The 18,616-nt window shown below is 34.0% G+C and overlaps 1 protein-coding gene across 7 annotated transcripts in view; it reads right to left on the bottom strand.

The window, feature by feature from the left end:
- Positions 1–100: 100 nt before the first annotated feature.
- LOC116161788 (dynamin) overlaps positions 101–18,616 on the bottom strand; it is a 37,453-nt gene continuing 18,937 nt past the window's right edge. For 2 of the 7 annotated variants that reach the window (XM_031475252.1, XM_031475253.1), the window contains 5 exons: positions 16,149–16,361; positions 13,617–13,863; positions 13,411–13,564; positions 12,372–12,491; positions 101–242 (listed from right to left, as the gene is read on the bottom strand). In XM_031475252.1, coding sequence (XP_031331112.1) covers positions 116–242; positions 12,372–12,491; positions 13,411–13,564; positions 13,617–13,863; positions 16,149–16,361 — 861 coding nt within the window. In that variant the 3' untranslated portion in view covers positions 101–115. Of the gene's footprint in view, positions 243–2,977; positions 3,720–12,371; positions 12,492–13,302; positions 13,331–13,410; positions 13,565–13,616; positions 13,864–16,148; positions 16,362–17,651; positions 17,667–18,616 lie in introns of those variants that run through there. The other 5 variants (XM_031475251.1, XM_031475254.1, XM_031475257.1 and 2 more) reach the window with 5 other exon arrangements.

Below are 18,616 nucleotides of genomic sequence, written 5' to 3'. Positions count from 1 at the left end.
GTACTGTTACTGAATCATTTTTGTTCGTTATACTGTACAGGCAAGGCACAGATATACAGAAACAACAGATTGCTAACCTTATGCATTTAATGAGAACAACACATTTGTACAGTGACTATAGAGACAGTGCTGACACATTAGTGTCTAATTTTTGATTGATTTGTTGAGATTGACGGCCATGTTGCATCGAGTACCTACAGGCTGATTCAAATTCGAAGGCCACCATATGAGGATCTTGGGAACTGTAAGAGATAGGTACGTAGTTTAAATTTGGCAAAGTTTCGGAGATATTAATGAAAGTCTTTTTTATTTTTTGTGTCATTTGATAGAGCATTTTTTCTGATTTCAAAAATCACTATTCTTTAATAAGAAATGGCGCTATTAATTCGTAAACTTCCATAAGAAAATAAAGTCATAAGCTACTAAAGGCAAACATCGCACACTAAACCACGAACTCTTTGCCAATTGTTACGCCCATCAACCTGCAATTAGAAGACTGGCCAGAGGACCTCACTGATGAACAAATCCTGGAGACTCGCGAGTGGGTGTCGCTAATTAATACACAGTTTTTTCGGGTTTCACTCTTAAGCATGAGACGTACAGTTTGAGTATAAACAGTAATTATAGAAATTGCAAGGTGAAAAGCATAAGGTAAAGACGTTGCGGTTTTTTCACCGAGCCACTGCTCCATAAATTGTGCAGGGTGTTTTATAGCTTAGCAATACACGCCAGAATATCTAAACCCAAGAAACCATCGGTAAAGGTATCACAACAAGAAAATTCGTGCGGTCTTTTCCACACTACGTCATGCTAGCCGTCGTTGTAGTTACCGCACGGGCGGCTCGGGTTCGATTCCCGGTCGATGCAGATTTTTTTTAAAGTTTATTGATTGAGCATTTCTACATTTCGCCAGAGTAATGCTGATTGTTGAGGTAGGAAGTCACACACGCTCTTCTCAATAGGCGTTTTTTCAAGCGCTACCAAGCGGCGCGGCGTGTGACTGTTGCGTCGAAGGTGACATCCGCGAAACTGAAATATAATAGCAGTCACTTCCAGTGCATCAGAGATGAAAGTCTCCTCAAACTTGGTGCCATTTTATTACAAATGTATTTGTAAAAAGGTATAGCTTTTTTAATCGCGCTTTGGCCGACTGGCATCAAATGAAAAATTAACACGTTTAGAAAGAGGAGTGTACGTGAACTACCGGGCCGTGTAATTAACTTTAGAAATGGAGCTACATGATCTGGGAGCGGCGACATCTCCGAACGTGGGTTTACTAACGTGGTGATTTTCAGTTTTTTCCCTAGGGGCGAAATTAACCACCTTTTGCAAGGCGTGCGTCTTCGAGAGGTAGTCGACTTCGAGGGTCAAATAGTTTCTTTTAGCGAAATCTACTAAAATGGCAATTGCGGGTGAACGAGACGTCGGTAGTAAAGTTCCTTCGATCTCACACGAGGACTTTGATAATTTCTTAAAGAACGGCGGCCTCGGTACGTACGCTTTCCACGCAACAAATTTGTCTTGCCTTGTATGGGGGCGCTTCTGAATCGCGCGGTGTGAAGGGGTCGCGCTTCAAGCAGTGCGCGTTTGTGTAGCGGAAATCCGGTAAAGGTCGCGCAGACACGCCACTCCGTGTTAAGGCGTCCAAATATTATTTCGCTCCCAGCGGCGCCACTATGCAGCGCTTCAAAAATGCCCAGTGAGAAGGCCAGAAGAGTAGATATAAATTACCAATAATTACCTATTTAAAAAAAATAAAAAAGTAAGTTTTGGAACTTATGACGTCACCGATCTGAATTCATTTGATTACAAAGGATTTTTTATGAAGAGCTCTCTGATGATGAACGCAACAGCGCTCAACAGACTGCAGATGGATTTGAGCTAAACCTGTAGCTATGGTGTTTTTTGGTCTAATTCTAATATTACTCTCGATCATTTCTATACAGCAAGGGAAGTTAAACCAATCATTCAAAGGTTGAAAAGAACATAGGTACAAAAGAAAGAGTTATTGACAATAAGGTGTTCCTAAATCAATCACTTTCCCTCTTACATTCACATTTTGGTATGTTATAGCTGTCTTTATAATAGGTAGCCCTAAGAGGTTTGAGATCTCAAACAGATGTCACACGCGGGGGTAAGTATTTAATTTTAAATATGAATTCTATGCCTTTTAGTATCATAGTACCTCATCTCATCAAGGGGAGTAATCGTACGTCTCCTTGATTAAAATTTGAACTGCTTCCCCTTGCAATAGTGGGTGAAATGTAGCAAACTGTAATCATGTACTCAAACATTAGTTGTATGAGAATCTCCACCGCCAGATGGGTTGGCTTTGGTTTCTGCTCCTTAAACACAGCATCTATGTTTAGCTGTTCTTATACTTACCTGTTTAGTCCTTTTAGCCAACGCATCACGGGAAGTCCTTACAAGCACATATCTAGATTCAAATGCATAAGCGAGGTGTACTATGCCTAAGCTCTAAGTCTTCCCATCATATTATCAATTGTAAGCAATCTAATTACTACCCACAACTGAAAGAATGAAGACATTATTAGAAGGTAGCACAAGACTGTGTGAACCAAAACAGAAGGGCCTTTGAAATGCTATCATGTCAATGTTACTTACAAAGAATATACAAAAATTACGATTATCTTTTCAACTGTACAAACGAATTGATTACCAATTTTTTAGTCCATTCTTGAAAAGGCTTAGACAAAATTTGAACACCTGAAATGAAATGTTTAATTCTTTTACTTTTTAACAATGTGAAAGAAAGAAATGTGTTATGTCTTGGCGATTACAGACATGTACCGAAAAAAAGAACCATAATCTCAATTGGTAACAATTATTCAAAATGACTATACCAAATGCCCAATAGAACCTCATTTTCATTAGCAATCATCCAGACAACAAAATAATATTCATACAAAAATCAGGAAAAGAAAACAATAATAAGCTAACAAATAAAAAACAAATATATTTGTTATGGTACAGCAATAAACAGTTATTTTGAAAAAAATTATACATATTAACACTTTAATAATACTACAATTGGACTAGTTTGTGATGAAATACGATTCATGGATGCACGGTCTCACTTTTAAACATTAGCTACCTATAGTTAAAAAATTAAGCACAAAAATTTCGCATAGTGAAAATGCATAGAAAAATACTAAATGATTTTATGGAAAATGATGATGTATTTATGCACATCATTTGTACATTTTAATTTATCGGTTCCAAAATATCTACCTACTTCCTTATTGACAAATTACAATTTTTACACAAACAATGAGCCACCTTAGGTTTTTATTGTTTAAAAAATTGAGCATTAGAAGAATGTAGGCACGATCAGGTACATAATATAAAACTAATATGTACACTTGAAACGAAGCTAGGAGGTAATGGGTGTAATTTGTCGACCAACTGAAAGCTCATTTATTCACAACCGTTTAAATATTACTTTGCAAAGATATGTACATGAGTAGAATTGCGTTAAAAAAATAAATCAAATCTGTGTTGCTAATGATGTGCACTTAATCTCTCACAATATTCGTTAAAAGTACTTTATCAAGCACATTGTGTTTACGCACTGATTAGCACATTAAATACATCAAGTTTGGTCCCTTATGCCCCACTAATAATGACTAGTTTACTAGTTGGGTCTCCCTGAGTATGGTCGATCTGGTAATCGTGGAGGTATATTTGGAACAGGACGGCTGTAAGAAGCAAGTGATATTGTTAACCCTGTTTATATTACAAATTTCATGCATACTTAAGATCCTGCATTTTTTATTTTTAAATTAATTAAATTTTTAATATTAAACGATAGTAATTACAAACAAATGTTGTTAAACTTCAGCCCTCACACTTACAAAATATTTTAAAGCATTTAAGCAGAATTTAGCAACCCTCTATGTATGTACTTTGGCAGCAAAAGTAAATTGCCGTACATATTCTGTACACTAAGAAGATAGCACTCTCTCTGACTGAGACTATTGCTATTGCATGATAATACATGGTGACGAAATCACAATATAAACGATCATAATTTTGCAAAATCTGTTGTGTACAGTATATATGCTTTAAAAACAAAATTGCCACATTTTTTCACTTATAATTGCACAAGAGGTTTGTATTTTACCGAGTAAATTTGGGTTGTTTAGGTAATGAAAATCTGTTGCCTAGCAATTAGACGAGAAAAACTGTCAACTAATAAAAATGCGACACCGCAGGTGGAGCATTTTTAGGTTGACAGTTTTTCGAGTTCAATTGCTAAAAGGAAACAGATTTGAATTGCAACAACCCAAATTTACTCGGTTTAAATACAAACCTCGAGTGTAATTCGGCAGGACAATTTAACGAACAAGAAATTCACCAAACTAATCAATTATTGACAGACGTCAAACTAGTCATATGGGAAAGGATAATGCGATAATTGGTTCGAAAATGAATAAGTGAAAAAACCACTAGTGCATTTGTCGCTGGAAAAGTTGCAGGTAACTTTTGCCGCTGTCAAAGTGACAATTTCACTGCGGCTTATGCGATTTTTTATACATGAGTTGAATTGTCAAAATAAAAGTTACATTTTGTAGGAATTGCCTAAGTCATTGTGCGCACGTCAGTTCAATGTAGGCCTATGCAATTCGTTTTCAATATTGGTGTAGAAACTTTAGAACCTGTTACATCCCCCCCATCCTTCTGACCACAGATGCTTAGAACGATTATCAGATATCCAAACGAAACAATTTAGAGACCCTGTTCTGGAAAAAAGGTGAAGAGTGGCAGCTGGAGTGTAAAAGTCGTCTAAAAATTAATGATCGCCAAAAGTTTTCCCGTGAGCACCTTCTATGGGCACTTTCTTTTTGAAAAGTAAATCTGTTATCAGAATTTCCATAACATGCTAGTTGTAGAAGCTGCAGAGTACTATTACCTTATTTCTTATAGACGCCATATTGAATTTTTACAGAAAGATAAGAAAACAAAAAAGAAATTAATTTGAATGCATCACCATCATCGATACCGCATCATAGTCATGTTGATTTAGCAAGATACCCGTGCATGTTTTGTTGAGATCTGAATGTAAGATTTGATTTTGAAATATTTCTTGTAAATTAATGTAAGTATGACGTGTGAGACGTCATTATTTTTTGTCCTCTTAGTCTTATCTCATTTCATAAAAATCCAATATGACGTCCTAATAACTGATTTTTTTTTTAAATAAAACACCCCGTATATTTTTGGTTGTTTCGATTTTTTGTCAATGTTGCCATCTTATGAATTTTTTTCGGGATCGCCATAAGCAAGCCTCACCGTTATGAAATATCTCTAAGAACCTAGTTGTTTGAAGCTAAGACATAAATTTGAACAATAATGTTCACAAAGAAATGGTAAACTTTCCGAATATCAAAGTACCATAACTATTTTTTTTCCAAATGGAACTACCACTATTTTGCCATTTGATAGTTTTTGTGTTCAATTTATATACAAAACGTCCTATGTCTAAACCTCGTAGATTTTTTTAGGTTATTCAATATTTGTCACAAACGCACCTACCTATTTATTAATTACATATTTGTACATCGGAGTAGGCCATGATAATAAAAACAAAAGGATGACCACAAACAAATGTCACAAATTAATTATTTACTGCAAGTATACTCCCTATTTCGGGGCAAAATAAGATTGCTTCAAAAAACAAGGTAGCTAAAAGTCATCAAAGTGATGCTTGCTTATGTGGAATTATTCGGGAAAAAAATTAATAGGATGACAACATTGACAAAAAAACAAAAAGTGAATAGGTTTCAATGTACAGGTAAACAAATGACATCGAAACACTTAAATACATACAGTAGGATACCCTGTACATTCAAAAATATAGATGCGCAACCATCTATAGATTTTGTACGAAGTATGGGATAGGAAAGAACGACACACTGTTGCAGGGCCCTCTATATGATCAAACATGAAATTTTAAGACTTTAATCAACATCCCATATTTCAAAATATTTTACGCTTAAAATTTTTCGTTCCAAATTGCATTTGCCTACATTTTCATGACTGTGCCAAACTGTGTGATACCATTTGTGCCAAAATAAAACATATAAATCGCGATTAGATATACAAAAGAAGCAATTAAAAAGAAAGTTGAAGGACTTGATTTACTGTATATTATGTTTTAGTTTCATGTGTGTCTGAGCAATTATATATTTGTAAATTTATACCGAAAATGCACATAAATGTAAACGAGTTATGTACAGAGTGAGTCCAACCATTGCGCGGAGTAAATTACTGCCTTGAAGATAAGGGTGAATATTGTCCACATTTTAAAAATATTTTGAAATTGAACTTTGTGGGGTCACAAAGTAGGGCGCTGAAAAGGTACATTTTTTAAAATGTAGTAAATTTGAATGCATTTTTTAATTTTATGTGTAATTTTTTTTATTGCATGATTAATATACGAACAATTTGTAGTTTTAAAGATAATTCGAGTTATAAGAAAAATTTGGTATTTGCAAACGCCAGTCTCAACTTCATATGAAAATCTCACCTTTTTAAATGGGACACCCTGTATATGTTTCTTATTTTTTAGCTCCTCCAAAAACTTTCAACTTTTGGTGCTAATGTCCTATACTCTGAGTTTTCAAAATATGGTTTTCTTGGTTTTTATATTTTGTGTTGCCTTTATTTTTGAGTGGGCGGGGTTTCAGCCAAGGCTGCTCTACCAACCCAACCTACTATACATTTACAAATATCCATGCCCGAATTCGGATTCGAACCAGGGACCCAGCACCACAGTCCAGCTTTAACTGAACTGCGCCACACGCATAGGTATATTTGTTATTATTTGAAAATCTTCATCATATCTAAATCATATTGATTAATTCATTATAATAATAATAATAATGTTTATTTAGTAAAAAACAATTTCACATTGTAATGCATCGTCACAAACAATACATTTACGAGGTGGTCTTCACAAAATCAAAAAAATTCTTTTTTTTTTCTTTTATTTTTAAAATAATTCATTTTAAGTCTAAAAACTGGAAAATTAACTTGATAACACTTGACTACAAAACGAATTTAATTTCAGTCCTAATGTCATCCAGTCAGTGACATTAGTTTCATATTTTTGCCTGGCCACTTCGTTATTATGTAAATTATAACCTATTAACTATCAGAGAGGGGTATAGGACATTATTACCAAAAGTTGAAGTTTTTTAGAGGAGCTAAAAGATGAAAAATATACAGGATGTTCCATTTAAAAAGCGAGATTTTTAATATGAAGTTTAGTAACTTTGGACCGTCAAAGAAACCACCCCGTAAATTTATTTTTAATTGTTTCATAGTAAATTTAATATTTACTTACTTTACCCAGAATAACAGATATAGAGCCTGGAATTAAAATTTAAGTAGTAATTTTGCCAATAAGCTCACGATTTTTCTTATAAATTGAATATCTTTATAACTACAAGTTCTCCGCATATTAACAAAAAAAAAATAAAGTCGTGCAATTACACGTATGTAGAACTAAAAAATGCATTCATATGCAGGAGGTTCCATTTAAAAAATGTACTTTTTTAGCGCCCTACTTTGTGAACGCACCTTGTATAATTGCAAATATTTTTCAAATGTGGAAAATATTCAACCGTATTATAATACAAAAACACTCGATCAAAAAATGTTACCTTCAAAGCATCAAGTTACTCCACGCAATTGTTCACTCACCCTGTACACATCTGCATATATTTCATAGGTTTTTATATATCGCACATGACAATATAATCGTACTTCAAATATATTTACATAAAGAGATATAGCAATTTGTAATCTAACTACTAATCCTCATACGTTATACTTAATATACCAGTTGGAATTGCAGTCCTATCACATTTAACATAAATGTTTATCAACTATGCAGGATCTTAATTACGCAAAAAGATTAAAATGTAATAGTCAGTCCAACCGTAAGCATAGTGCATAAGCTGGAAAACAGTTAAGCGTCAACAATGCCAAGGTAGGAAATGCCCACACCACTCTACAGGGTGTTTTTTTGGGAGTTTAGGTTAAAAGTTTCTGGGAAAGTAAAATAGGTAGGTTTTTGAAAATTTGTACTTAGGAGTTACTCTGAAGGCCGAATTTATGTAAAATATTTTCAAAATGGCCGCACTTCCGGAAACACCGGAAGTAGATAGTAACTTCGTTATTTTAAATGGCAACCCCTATTTTTTATTGCATTTTTGGATTCTACGTGAAATTTCAGTTCTTTTGATACCCATATGTCGATATCTACCATTTATGGTTTTTAAGTTATTTTGACTTTAAGAAAAAAAATGGCGGATGCAGATGGTACCTTGATAATTGATTACTTGAAAACGGTTATAGTCATGGCAATCCATTTTTATCAGTGCATAGAGAATGAATAGGGCTTTCTTTTAGTGTACTTAAAAAAAAATTAAGTTGCGTACAACCGCACCTATGGAGATCCAAATTTAAGAAACTTCAAAGTCCAAAAACTCAGGTTTTTTTAATGGAATGACCATGTTCTTCCTATTGCATGAGATAGAGAATCGAAATTGGAATATTTTGATACTACATGTTCCTATAGCTATCTTTAACATTTTCTGATTTATTCCTATTTCATTGAATTGATGCCATTTTTTTTGCATTTTCATTTTAGTAGTTCACCATGATTTTATAACAATCGAATTTTAAACAAATCAAGAAAAGGATTCTTTAATATCATTGATTCTAGTCTAAATAATTCATTAATAAATAAGTCATTTATTAAGGATATAGGACGGAAAATTTTTGAGAAATCTAGACAGAGTCGTTCAACTGAATTTCTTAAACAACGTATAAGTCTAAAAATTCAGAGAGGTAATGAGATATCTGTTCTAGCAACAATTCCATACAAAAAATGTTTCAACGAAGTTTTTTATATTTTACATTGAATTTATTTTGTTAATCTTGCATTTGCAATTCAATTCATTTTCTTAAATATTCTCTTGTAGAGCTTTTTATCACTTGTGCTTCAACGGTTTGTAGTGCATTTGGGGATACAACATTTCCAAAATTCATACAATTTCGTTCCAGCCTTCGAATGAATGTACGGCAAGCATGTGCCGCGATTCTGTCCATTTCACCATAAATAACAATTAAATTCAAAAATAGGTGAAACCACTGCGAGTCATTTTTCGATTTTTGAAAAACTTATGTTAACCTATAACAGTAGGTGACGGATTAGTGTCACTAGAATTGTTTAAAATTCAATTGTTATAAAATCATGGCCGACTACTAAAAAGAAAATTCGAAAAAAATAGTGTCAATTCAATAAAATGGGAATAAGTCAGAAACTGTTAAAGATAGCTATAGGAACATGTATTGTCAAAATATGCCCATTTCGATTCTTTATCTCATGCAATATTAAGAAAATGGTGATTCCATTTAAAAAAACTGAGTTTTTAGTCTTTGAAGTTTCATAAATTTGGATCTCCATAGGGGCGGTCTTACGCAACTTAACTTTTTTTGAAGTACACTAAAAGAAAGCTGTATTCATTCTATATGCACTGATAACAATAGGTTGCCATGACTACAACCGCTTTCAAGTAATCAATTATCAAGGTACCATCTGCATCCGCCATTTTTTTTATTAAAGTCAAAATAACTTAAAAACCATAAATGGCAGATATCGACATATGGGTATCCAAAGAACTGAAATTTCACGTAGAATCCAAAAACCCAATAAAAAATTGGGGTTGCTATTTAAAATAACGAAGCTACTATCTACTTCCGGTGTTTCCGGAAGTGCGGCAATTTTGAAAATATTTTACATCGATTCGGCCTTCAGCGTAACTCCTAAGTACAAATTTTCAAAAACCTACCTATTTTACTTTCCCAGAAACGTTTAACTAAACCTCCCAAAAAAACACCCTCTATACACAAACCCCAAGACAGGATCTAGGTTAAAAGGAGAGATTATGAAATCAACATTAATAATTACTTCTATATTTACACATCCAAATGAACTACAATCTTTGTAAGTGCATTGTGGTGCACTTTATACGTTACTGGTTTCAGTATAATCTTATTTTCAGAAAGTATCCTTATTTACACATACAATATTAATCAAATAATATACAGTGCTCAAATATACTTTTTGCAAAATAACTTTTTGAAATATCTACAATACAGAGAACATGACCATATATCACTTTTGTGTATTTTATACAACTTGGTCTAATTTAAAAATCACTAATATTTATAAATCTGTCTAATAGACATTTCAATTTTAACAATATTATCAGCATTTACTTCTAATTTACAATGAAACATTGTAAACGGCTACTCTGGACTTGATCAAATATATCGGATACGCAACGAATGAAAATAAGTATTTAAATAAGGACAGACATGCTTACGAAGGTTCGTTAGTAGATGAAAGAGTATTAATTTTTACACAAATACTAACTTTATAGGCTAGAGACAAACGGTGCAAACAAACTACTCTTTTTTCATCATAATCATGCACATGCTTGCATTCAATTGCACGGAGAAAGTGAGGTTGCACATAACAGATTGGAATAATTCTCTGGCAATTATACAATTTATGATAATAATGCTATAGTAATCTGAGTAATAGCAGAGACATAGTCATACAATTATTAACAATAGTTTACTAATGGAATTCTTACGTATTATGCATTTCATTTAAGTTTTTGAGAAAAGTTAAGGAACATAACCGATAGAAAATAAATCCAGATAGATTGACAAAGAAACATCTTCAACATAGTGTACTACACTTCTGCTTTTCAGATGTTTTACTGTCGAGCAGAGGCAAGGTGTTCTGATTACATTTGCTTGACCATTAAAATTTGATTAACTAGAACATGTTTGAAAGAGTGTACAGAGTTGGTAACAGTAAACTTTTTTAAAATAAAAACAATGCTTCTATTAAAGATAGTGAATACTGATTAAGCTGTCTCATGCTCAGAGTTGGTGTGTCGAGATAGCCTAGTGTAAGTAGTAAGTGTCTAATGTCAACCAATCAATAATATTTGATGGTCGCTCTTGAAACTCTTCATCATACTGGAGTGAATCTGTTCTTTACGTGTGTATTAGAGGACTCTTCAATTAGGGCTCATGATCACTTTTGCATTGTTGTCAGCTTCGCGCCCTAGGCAATTTCTTTGTGAAACTTTGATTGTAGTGGTCTGTGATGGTTGATTAGTTTAAGAGGTAGTAAGTTATAGCGATAAATGTGTATTTGACTAGCAATAAAACCATACTTATTGCGCAAAGGACTGATAAAGTCAAACAATATTCTTTAATTAGCAACAGCTCTTCTTAATTACTAAGTCCTTGACTTGGTACCTGGAAATTACACCAATTTATCTACACAAAATAATTCTAAAATTTTAAGAAGTCTCACCAGTGTTTCGAAACATCTAGGTTTAGCTTCATTGCCAGAAAATACTCCAATGTTTTTTTGTATAACAACAAACTTAAATGGGTCATGTTATATTAGCCATGTTTGCAAGTGACCTGATATTGAAATGCTCATCCCATCGCATTGTATCTTGGGCTATACATGTCTACTGACCACAAATGTGAGGTATTGTGAATATTAGAAAATAAATGGCATATAGATGTTCAAGCCCAGATGATGCCTCTTCTTATGCACATTGTATATTGAGATATAAAAGTAACTTTGATAAAAAGCAATATGAAATTTAAACTTTTTGCGAAACGTAATCAATCCTATAACTACATAACTATTATATCGCTGCCAACATGTCAATAATTGACTTCAATTTAAAACGGGTGTAATAGCTATTTATCGCGTTTGTTATGTTACCCACTTTTGAAGCTACAATTTTTTTGTAATACTACAAACATTAATAAATAACATTGAGTAAGAGAAGTCTGCAATGGTACTCTAATATAACAGATGTACAAGACACAAATTTTTGCCTATATTTTTTTCACTTTTTCTAGTAAGTGTAATATCTATGTTTGCTACACGGAAGATCTTGAACATGATTAATGTGCGTCTTACATGTTAGCACATTCAGTATTTAATAATCGCATCTACTTAAGCAGTTATTTAAATAGATTCCAAAACTGCTATGAGCACTAATCTAAGAATGCATTTTTCATTTTTTTTTTAAATTTTGTGCAAGATGTTTGGACAAGTAGCCTGTATGGATAACAAAAAAACCAAGTGTGCAACCACATTCTAAAGATGTATTTAGTGGTATCAGAAATGCACTTCGATGTTCGGTTGCATTCTATCAAAGCACAGATGTAATCACAAAGCATAAGTAGTGTTAGCACTAGTAAAACGCAAAATAATATAAATGAAGAATTACTTGTTAAACTTGAAGGCGTTGGCAAGTTCGTTGACAGCCGCATTCGTAACTGCACGTCCCACAGCTAACTGCACCTGCTGGGGCACCTGGATACCCCCTGGAGTTTGTCCACTCACTCGGCTGTACAGTACATAAGTCTTAGCCCCAAATCTTCCTAACTTATATATGTAAAGTTGAACTATAGTACGGTTAGTATACAGAAAATTGCATACAGGATTAGTAATCAAAGGTAACTGTTAAAGCTTTCTGGTGGTATAACAGCTTCAATGTGTGCAGTTCATGCAAGTATTTTCATTAGCAAACTGTACCTGCACAAAAAATTATGGTGAAAGAATATAACGTTGTGTAACAAAGTGTAATGCTTGATTTTATCACTCTACTACACAAGTTTTAAACTACCTGAACATCTTCCACTGTTGTATCTTTCCTAGGCCCGATAGAATACCAATTAAATTAAAATTTAAATGTCTATTAATATCAGCATTTATCGCAAAGTGTAGTGATGTCATCTACACTGACTCGCAATTAAAAGATAATTTATCGCAATACAATAGAAATAATCCCTGTAACATTGATTGTATACCAACAGTTTACATTCTTTAGTGAAATTGAAACTGGTGGAACAAACAGAATATTAAAGGGACGTAAAACTCAAAGAAGCATCAGAAGGCTTTCACAGTTGTTACTTTGTATAAACAAGTAAGCAACAATAAGCTATTACAAGGAAGCGATCTATGGTATTATGTGTAGTTATTTGAAAACTTGTGATTTACGAACAGACGTTTTCTAAATATTGAAATCGATCATACTAACAATCTGCGATCCTGCTTTTTACAAATATTATACAACGATTTATGGTAAACTTTGCTACTGGGCAAAGGATAACAAAAGTAGCACCTAATGTTTTTAGTTAATTAATGGTATGGTTTTAGATGTGATTAGTTGGTGTTTAACGCCTCCTGAAAACAAAACCACAACCTCAACGCTGCCTGTGGCTATCTACCAAACAAGTATACATCACAATAAAGTAAATGCTTACGTTGGAATTAACGGAGCTGGTAAAGCTTGTCCTTGAGGTCGTCCGGGTGGCATTGGAGGTGCGCCTCCCCCAGGCCGATTTGGTATCGCTGGTGCTGGACGACCTGATGCCGGTGGTGGAGGTGGTACCCTTGACCCACCTGAGCCTAAAGAGCCTATAAAAGTTAAGCATGATTACTATATCCAACACAGCAAGAAATTAATTACCTGTCGTTCCAACTTGGCCCATAGAGGGTGCTGCTCGTTTTGTTCCACCAGGGCTGGGAGGCGATAATCTAGGATTATCCAAACCGCTTGCCAACCAATCATTTTTGACAGGGGGAGGTACGGGTGTTGACACTGTGGCCATCGATACATCACCAATAATACGTAGGGCTTCTTTGCAGGCATGATACATGCGTAACATTTCTTCCCTTTTCAGTGCCTCCTCTGGTGACTCTTCCATCATTTGTGACTACAAAGAAATGACAAATGTTTAAATTCGTCAAATTTGAGTGTTTAGGTAGTAGTGATAGTATTAAAACATTTTTGCTAACAGTTTGTAATGCTCATCCCAATTTAGTGGATTTGTACTTTTTCCCGTACGTTTAAACCTACTACAATTGACACCCTTGCTTTTGAAATCTTACCAAAATCTACCTACTCAGGCTCGGTAATCCGACACCCAAATTTTTTCGCCTATGTCGTATTACTGGAATTGCCAAATTAGTGGATTTGTGTGGGATGTGACATATTTTTTATATCCTACATGTACTATGTGAGAAATAAATTTATCATCATAGATTTCTACAGTAACAGACTACTTTTTTCCCCCCATCCTGATGCGTGTTTCGCTGTTAAGGTCAGGGCAGGTCCAAATACAAAAGGAAATTTGTCAAGTAAGCTCAAACGCTCTACAATCCAATTTATAGAGTAGGTCAGCTGAGTCGCCAAATGCAGGACTAGAGAGTGTCAGACTGTCAAACGCCGGTTTACTGAGCGCTTACTGTACTTGATAGTGGAACTTCATTTAATCTGTAACTAAATACTTTTCTTGCACATATCGTTTCAACAAAAAATTCCTTACTTTTGTCTTATGATAACAATGAAGTTTTCTGCTAATGTTCCATCAGAAATGTTTATTATATTCGGGTAAGCCTATGGTGATGGTGATTCATACACTTCGAAACAATAATCAAGTAACGGCTGAATTTTGTATGTAATAAATTATAAGGGAAACAATAAGGCTTGAAGCATACTTATTCGGACAAAATCGGCTCGGACCGAACAGAAAAATCCCGATGGATTCTTCATAATCGTTTTATACGTAACTGTGCACATTGGTCCGCACGGAACCAATTGGAAACGGAAGGCAAATCTGTATTGAAAATCCATTCTGTGCCGATTCCGTCCAGATACGTGTGCTTCAAGCTGTATTGTATCTTTTATTATTCAATTTATATTTCTCTGATTAAAAATTTGAATATTATATTTGTTGCTCATAATTTAAAAACTATATTGAGTGTTAATTTTAATTATATAATAATTATCGCTTTTTATGTCTTTTTTTGTTTCAAAGCCAACTTGGATGAATATGCAATTTAAATTTGTGAATGTGCTTAGGATACAGATATCAAAATGCGATTTTCAATAGTAATATTCCAAGTGCATAAAAATAGCCGATTAAATTTTGACGTTTTCGGCAAATGTTTAGCTTAGAAACATGTTGAGTCAATTTCCCATGTAACAAAATTCCTTGTGCGTGGATTTTGGGTAGAAAATTGACGAGAAGTGTTTCTTTTTAGCAAAACAATTTGGCGAAAAATTAGAAAATTTCATCAGGCTATTTTTAACTACGCGGGATATTCGGCATCATTTCCTGAATAAATATTCACAGCGGTTTCAATATTTGCGAAAGGATTTGCACCAAAACTGGACATCATTTTCCTAGTTAATCATTAATCATACGTCCTCTAACGGCAAACCTATAAACTTGAAAATAATTTCCAGCGATATTTCTTAGTCTCTTTTGTTAACAAAATCTTTTCCCCAAGCTGTGCAATTAACGGTCCATAGATATGATCTGTAACTTTTATTAATAGGACACCCTGTACATAATGTACTGTAATTTAGTCTTCAAAGATTTTGTTAAATTTACAAATTTGCTGGTATAGGGAATTTTATATGTGTACCCCTTCATAATGAAAGAGAACAGATCTAATACTCGAGAAAATAAAGCGGGTTAAGATAAGAAACGAGAGTTCAAGCAGATATCAGTCGAAACACTACAGTGTTATGATTCTAGAAACCATCGTGACGGAGAATGGGGAACGGTATTCTTCGCCCAGATTTCAAGGCGAATCATGTGAGTTGGGTACCCCATTTTTGAGATCGGGTAAAGGTCCAAGGTGCAAAACTTTTCATTGCGCAATATTTGAAGTGGCTGGTTACGTTAAAACACAAGTTTATCAATCAAAACTGGGCACCTCTATTGTGTATTAATACAGGGTGTTATTAGATTTACATTAAACGGCAACTGGTAAATCAGTTAACCACAATTAAATGACCTCCCCTCATAAATGTGATGGACAGCCATGCAGAACATCAAGGATTTGCGCCCTCTCAGATTTGCTACACCATACAGTGCACTAAATTTTTCAAATTTCAAAATCAAGTATTAAATTATTACCTCACCAAGACAGATGAGCAAGTTCTAGAAAAAAGTCACACACAATATATCTTACCTACAATAGATCTTACCTGATCACCGCTTGCATAGAGATGAGCTAAGAGTTCTCCATTTATGAAGTCTTTGCTGTGATTTATGATAAGAAGCATTATCGTCTTAGGTACAAGGTCACGTGTTGTTTTGGTTACAATTCGCATGTAACTGTCTACAAGGTTGCGGATTGTTTCTACTTGTCTTTCCAATTGGGGATCCATTGAACTGCCTCCTCCGCCTTCACCGCTAGTCTAATTTCACACAAAAGTGATTATTGTAGCAAATATTAAAACGAAGTACTAATTACGTAGCAATCAGGCACGATTTTTACCAAATATTTTGCCGTATTTTAACTGAGAGAAGAAATTTTTTGCTAGTAATTAATAATTGGCGTTCTACCCACAAAAAATTTCATTAGTTTTAAGCATCCGTAGAGCAGTTAGCGGTCTCAGTGAAGCTGACCCAACAATTGAAACCATGAATTTTCCTAGTTTACGTAAAAATAAGCTAAACTATTCTCTAATATAATTATATTATTTTATGTTTCCCTACCCATTCCTATACTACATTCATTATAAGAAGGTAGTAGATGGCGCTGTGTTTGAAAATAAGCGCACACAGGAAAAATATAAAACGGCACCAAATTATTGTAAAGTAGAAATGTCCAGCACTGCAAACAGAAATAAATCTTTGACATTAACAGTTAATGACACTTCCAACAGTTTAGATGGCAACAGAAACTACCAGCTTGCAAAATTCGCCACTCGTTTTATGTTTCAGCGTAATACTGACTTGTGTTTTAACCAATCACACTGAAGGTCAAAGCTTCCCTATGCTTTCTACGGCTACCTTCTTAAAATGAATACAGTATAGAATATTTTTTAAACATTTGCAAGTTATATTCATAGTCAAATCGGAAAAGAAAAATAAGATTGTGATGAGGTTACAGTAGTGGTTTTGTTTAAATTTTGGTTTATTGGTTACATAATATGTATTCATCTTTCCTAATGATTTTTTATTACTTTTATATTTTTTTAAAAAATGTCAAAATTTATTAAAAAATGACTTATTAAGGTCCGTTTTCGTAAAGACACGGCCGACTTGGGAGCCAACATGTCTGTGCTAACGTAAATGAAATATATTTGATGTCTTGGCAGTAAGGCGACATGTGGAAGTCGGCAGCAAAATTTATCCCAACATGCTGAGTCTGCAACGACATTTCGTTTACGTTAGCACAGACATGTCGACTGACATGTTGTGTCTTTACGAAAACGGCCCTTTAGAGTTTAGATGGACCAACTTCACTGTAACAGGGCTCGTAATGTAAAAGTAAAAGTATACAATAATAAAACATTTTTTAAACATTTAAAAAAACAGCACTTGAAAGTGGAGTTCACAAGTGAAACTAAAGTGCTACACATGCACAACAAGAAGCCAGGTGATCATGATGATAATATAAGATTGCAGCTGTCCACAAGCACCGCCTTTCTATTACAATGAATAAACCTTGGAGTATTAGAACGTGAGAATACAGTACCAACCTCATAACCTTCTCCCTGCAGCAAAGAAGCACAACACACAAACACGCAGTTAGAACATGCATGAAGCATGTTAAAGTACCACACATATGTTTTGCCCTTATTTAAATGCCATCGTAAATTATAAATAGCAAAACTATTACTTTCCGTTTCGATTATATTGTACAAGGTGTCTGTGTTTGAATGTGAAATTACTGGCATTTAATCTGAAGCACGCAAGGGAGATACCCTGTATAATACAGATACAGTACATGAAAAAGTGATGTTTGCATCAAGCTATTAACAATTCGCCCACGTTTGAGATATTTCATTAATGCACCAGTGAGTAACAATTCAACTTACGGTAGAATGCACTGGATTGTTAGTGGTTAGTCTAAGATTTTGTCCTTTTATAAAATGCAATACAACTGTAAGTTAAACATACTTGCCCCAATTTATACAGTACTAAAACTGTTAAGTGCTCATTCGTCTCTATACACTACTTATTTGTGCAAAATTTCTATACTTTCCATGTATCACTAGATCAATTGATATATTCTTAAGGACAGAATACGAATTAAAAAAGTGAACCATTTATGAAATTAGGCAACCAACATTACTGAGTTATTAACTCAGCTATTAAATATCAGAGGTAGCAGCATGTTTTAAAATCCAAAGATAGTAAATAAATTGCCACATCGTGTCGAATAGGTGGTACTACCTAATGATACTTTAATAGTTATTAGCCAGGTTGCGGACAGCATTTTCCGTTATGTTAGACGGCCATTTTTTCTTATAACATAAGGAATATAAATTTTTGTAGAAATAATTTACGGTATGAGGGCTTTTTGTACGATATATTTATAAATAGCGGAACCAATGAAAATGAAGTTCTTATAATGTGTCACTGCGCAGTACGTTAATCACTCATAAATAACATTTTCCTGCTAACCTACAATTGTGCAGTGTTTATGTTGGCGGTAGTTCTT

Source organism: Photinus pyralis, unplaced genomic scaffold (genome assembly GCF_008802855.1).
Source record: "Photinus pyralis isolate 1611_PpyrPB1 unplaced genomic scaffold, Ppyr1.3 Ppyr1.4_LG10, whole genome shotgun sequence".
Classification (NCBI taxonomy): domain Eukaryota; kingdom Metazoa; phylum Arthropoda; class Insecta; order Coleoptera; family Lampyridae; genus Photinus; species Photinus pyralis.
The sequence above is the reverse complement of the archived record's forward strand: the minus strand, read 5'-3'. Positions and strand labels throughout refer to the sequence as shown.